Genomic DNA, 4076 nt, shown 5'->3' on the forward strand with positions numbered 1-4076 from the left:
GTCGTTGAGGGCCACAAGATGGGCCCATATGCCATACAATCTAACGTGCCCCCCATGATCCTCGCCGCAAAATTTAGATCACAACCTCTTTATTTAATTTTTGCATGAGAAATTATAGTAACATCTATAACGACATAGGCACATGAATCATGGCTCCATGCAACACATGTACCAATCACTTATGATGCGGCTAGCTTTGAAGACATTATCAATTTTAAATCCCCGGCAATAAATTACATTTTTTCCTCTAAAATAAAAAAATAAAAAATGCGCCCATTACATGCTATAATTATATTATACATTGAAATAGCGTACATGTGTTTGTGCATATTTCCTTTTTAACAAAAAAAGGTAAAAAATCTGATTTTTTTGAGAGGTTAATGAATAATGTTCGAGTAAAGTATCATAATAATCGCCTGAGTATTTAAATGGAATTATTTTAATTCTATAATTTATAGAAGTGTGAAATTAATTCTCAATTTTTTTTAATATGATCATGATTATTTTGGCTATTTATCGAATAATGTTTTCTTCAAATAAATTCTTAAAAACTAAACTTTTTTCTTTAATATAAGAATAGAAATAAGAATGTGAAATAAACTCGCTCAAAAATTAATTCAAATTGTGGCTTGGATCGAGATTAAATTGAAATAAACAAATGAAGGATGAGCCGAAACTTCAGATTAATTTTTTAGTTGATTTTGAGTCATATGTAAATCCACTCGAACTGAGTCGGGATTAGCTCAAAATATTTTTTTCTTTATTATAATTATACGTGTATCACTACATCAAAATTGAATATAACGAGTCACTAGCCAATTTCGAGCAATAAAAGATCCAAATAACTCAATTTAAATCAGCGCGATGAGATTGAGCCGAATTGAGGTGTTTTCAAGTTGGAATGGATCCAAATAACTTACTTTAAGACAGATTGTTTCAATTTAGAGTCAAATGAAAGCTCAATTCAATTTCGAGTTGAATTGACTCGAAATTAAATATAACAAGCCATACTTATTTCATTTGAGCCTAATCAAACCACTAACAACCCAAATTGGAGCCGTCTACATAAATAAATAAAACATAACAAAACAAAATAAATACTTCAAAAAAAAATTAATTAATTGAGGAGAAGCATTACGGGACGACATAATGGCACTATCCAGTCATAAATAACGGCAATTACCGGATGCAATTAGTGCAAGGAGGGGTGCGCGCAGCCTTTCAGCCGCCATTTGCGTTTTTACCATTTTTTTTTACTTCCCCTCCCCTCCCCCCTCATTATGACCACCAACCTGCCTTTAATTCAGCCCTAATATAATTTCAAGAAAAAAAAAATCATAACTTTAAAAGTGAGAAAAAAATAGTCAGCTTCTCGTACATTATTTATACCCCACCCTTCGTCTACTCACAACTAGCTTCCCAATCATCATTCTCTCACTTCTTCAAGCAACCCAAACGGCCAAAGCGACCCCATCAAATCTCTTCTCCCTCACTATATCTAGAGAGAGAGAGAGAGAGAGAGAGACGCACACACACAGTGTCCATCTCTTGCTACTGAAATGAGGGAGGAAGTAGTAAAAGTTTTAGTGAGAGAATTCGAACCGGAGAGAGACAGAGAGGCCGTGGAGATTTTAGAGAAGTCTTGCGAGGTTGGTCCCAGCGGCAAGATGGCTCTTTTCACCGACCTTCTTGGCGACCCACTTTGCCGCGTTCGCCACTCTCCTTGTTTCTTCATGCTCGTAAGTACTCCCTTCCGGATTTCCCTTTTTTGCCTTTCGAGATGGGGGACTATTTCTTCTTCCTCCATCTCCTCCATCTTCTTCTAACTCCGAATCCGAAACGAAACAGGTCGCCGAGACCTGCGGGCCGTTGAGCCTAATCGTGGGAGTCGTCCGCGGCTGCATCAAAACGGTCACGTGCGGCAAGAAGGCAAACCGCTCGCCTTCCGGCGAGAAGCAGTATACGCCTATCTACACCAAGCTAGCCTACCTCCTCGGCCTTCGCGTCTCACCCGCATACCGGTAAGCTCACCCCCTCCCCCGTAACCGCCATTTTAACTGCAAAACGTATCGTTTAATGAAACGAGCGGTGCGGCCGTTCAGTGAACTAAAAATAAAATTGATAATTATAAAATGATAGAAATAGTATATCTATATAAAATTCACGTATAATTAATTCAACCAAAAAAAAATCTTTTTTAAAGGAATTTTTAGTCAATACTATTTAAATTTGGAAAACTTAGGCACATACCAAACAATTCTTATAAATATACATATATGCTTTTATATATATATTTTTTGTTTATGATAGTTTAGTGTCATGAAAAATGTATTTCACTTTTAAAAAGAAGTTAAAAGTGATATTTTTAATGTAATATTAAATATGTAAGTGGTATGCATGTAAATATAAAAATTTAAGGGTCACACATGGAACACATAAGAATTGTGAGATATATATATATATATATATAAACCAATAAGAATTGTGTGCTATTACTTTCTAATTCACTCTTTGATTGAATAACGAAAAAAAGTTAAATTTTAATTATTAAATTATTATAAAATTTAAAATAAATATTATATACAAATAAAAGTTTTGAGATAATTACATACAGAAATGTTGATATTTACAAATATACCATCTATGTTGATTTTTTGGAACAACTAAACAAATGCACTGAAAATTCGATAAAAACGAAAAATATGGGTTAGGGATATAGCTATAATTTTGATATTTGAATGAGAGCGATTAGCAATGTTGTTTACTGGACAGGCGAATGGGCATCGGGCTGACACTCGTCCAAAACATGGAACAATGGTTCCGCTCTAAAGGCGCCGAATACTCATACATCGCCACAGACACCGAAAACGAAGCCTCCGTCCGCCTCTTCACCCGCCGCTCCGGCTACACAAAATTCCGAACACCTTCCATTCTCGTCCACCCTGTCTTCCGCCACCCCCTTCCCCTCCACCACCGCCGCATAAAGCTCCTCCGCCTCTCCCCCTCAGCCGCCGAACTCCTCTATCGCCGCCGTCTCTCCACCACCGAATTCTTCCCCAGAGACATCGGCTCCATTCTCCGCAACAAACTTTCTCTCGGCACCTTCCTCGCTCTCCCCTCCGATCATCCCTGGACTGACCTCCACGGTTTCCTTGCCGCTCCGCCGGATAGCTGGGCCGTACTCAGCGTCTGGAACTGCAAAGCCCTGTTCCGGCTAGAGGTCCGCGGAGCAGGGAGATGGAGGAGGTGGTTGTCTTTTGTGACGCGGGTGGTGGATGGAGCGCTGCCGTGTTTGGGGATCCCGTCTGTGCCGGATGTTTTTCGGCCGTTTGGTATGTATTTGATGTATGGGATTGAGGGGGAAGGGAAGGGAGCGGAGGAGATGGTGCGTGTGCTGTGCAGGTATGTGCATAATTTGGGGAGGGAAGGGGGTTGTAAGGTGGTGGTGGCGGAAGTGGGGGAGGAGGAGCCGTTGAGGAAAGGGATACCGTATTGGAGGGGGATGTCGTGCGCGGAGGATTTGTGGTGTGTGAAGAGATTGGGGGAGGATTATAGTGATGGGGCGGTGGGAGATTGGACCAAGGCGGCGCCGGGGAAGTCGATTTTTGTTGATCCGCGAGAGTTTTGATGCGAAAAATTCGTTTTTTTTTTTTTTTAAGGGTTAAATTTTGTTTTTTTGAACTGGATGGGATTATTTTGAATGAACTTTAAGTTGGGGAAGATGGAGCGGGAGCTGTGAAATTTTTGTCGAGACGGCTATGGAGAAGATGGAGAATGGTTGAGTTGGATAGAGGAGGATTTTTTTTTTTTTTTGTGAGTTATCAGTTCAATGGAATTTTATTGTGAATTTTATGGAATTTTTTTTGAAAAAAAAATTGTTTTAATCTTCATGATTGTAATGAATTTCTATTTTAACAATTAAAATTAGATTTCTTATTATCTGATGAAAAGAATAGATTTACGTTATATGAAATATTTTTTTATCAGAATATATTTAGAGGTTTGAAAATAATCTGAGTTAAAAATTATAAATACGAGAATATTTAGGTTTATGTTTAATTTTACACTTGAGACAA

At 38.3% G+C, this 4076-nt stretch overlaps 1 protein-coding gene across 1 annotated transcript; it reads left to right on the forward strand.

Annotated features, from left to right (window-relative positions):
- The first annotated feature begins 1240 nt into the window (after positions 1 to 1240).
- On the forward strand, positions 1241 to 3800 carry LOC110031429 (probable N-acetyltransferase HLS1-like). The gene is made up of 3 exons (XM_020734617.1): positions 1241 to 1739; positions 1849 to 2021; positions 2773 to 3800. Exons 1-3 carry the CDS (start codon positions 1560 to 1562, stop codon positions 3626 to 3628), a joined length of 1209 nt encoding a protein of 402 aa, XP_020590276.1. The 5' UTR covers positions 1241 to 1559; the 3' UTR covers positions 3629 to 3800.
- The last annotated feature ends 276 nt before the right edge of the window (positions 3801 to 4076 follow it).

This window comes from Phalaenopsis equestris, unplaced genomic scaffold (assembly GCF_001263595.1).
Source record: "Phalaenopsis equestris unplaced genomic scaffold, ASM126359v1 Scaffold000002, whole genome shotgun sequence".
In the NCBI taxonomy this organism is placed as follows: Eukaryota; Viridiplantae; Streptophyta; class Magnoliopsida; order Asparagales; family Orchidaceae; genus Phalaenopsis; species Phalaenopsis equestris.

Coding starts and splice junctions, on each gene's coding strand:
- LOC110031429 (XM_020734617.1), top strand. CDS start 1,560: ATGAGGGAGGAAGTAGTAAAAGTTTTAGTGAGAGAATTCGAACCGGAG. Junction 1,740..1,848: donor CTCCTTGTTTCTTCATGCTC/GTAAGTACTCCC, acceptor GAAACGAAACAG/GTCGCCGAGACCTGCGGGCC. Junction 2,022..2,772: donor CGCGTCTCACCCGCATACCG/GTAAGCTCACCC, acceptor TTTACTGGACAG/GCGAATGGGCATCGGGCTGA.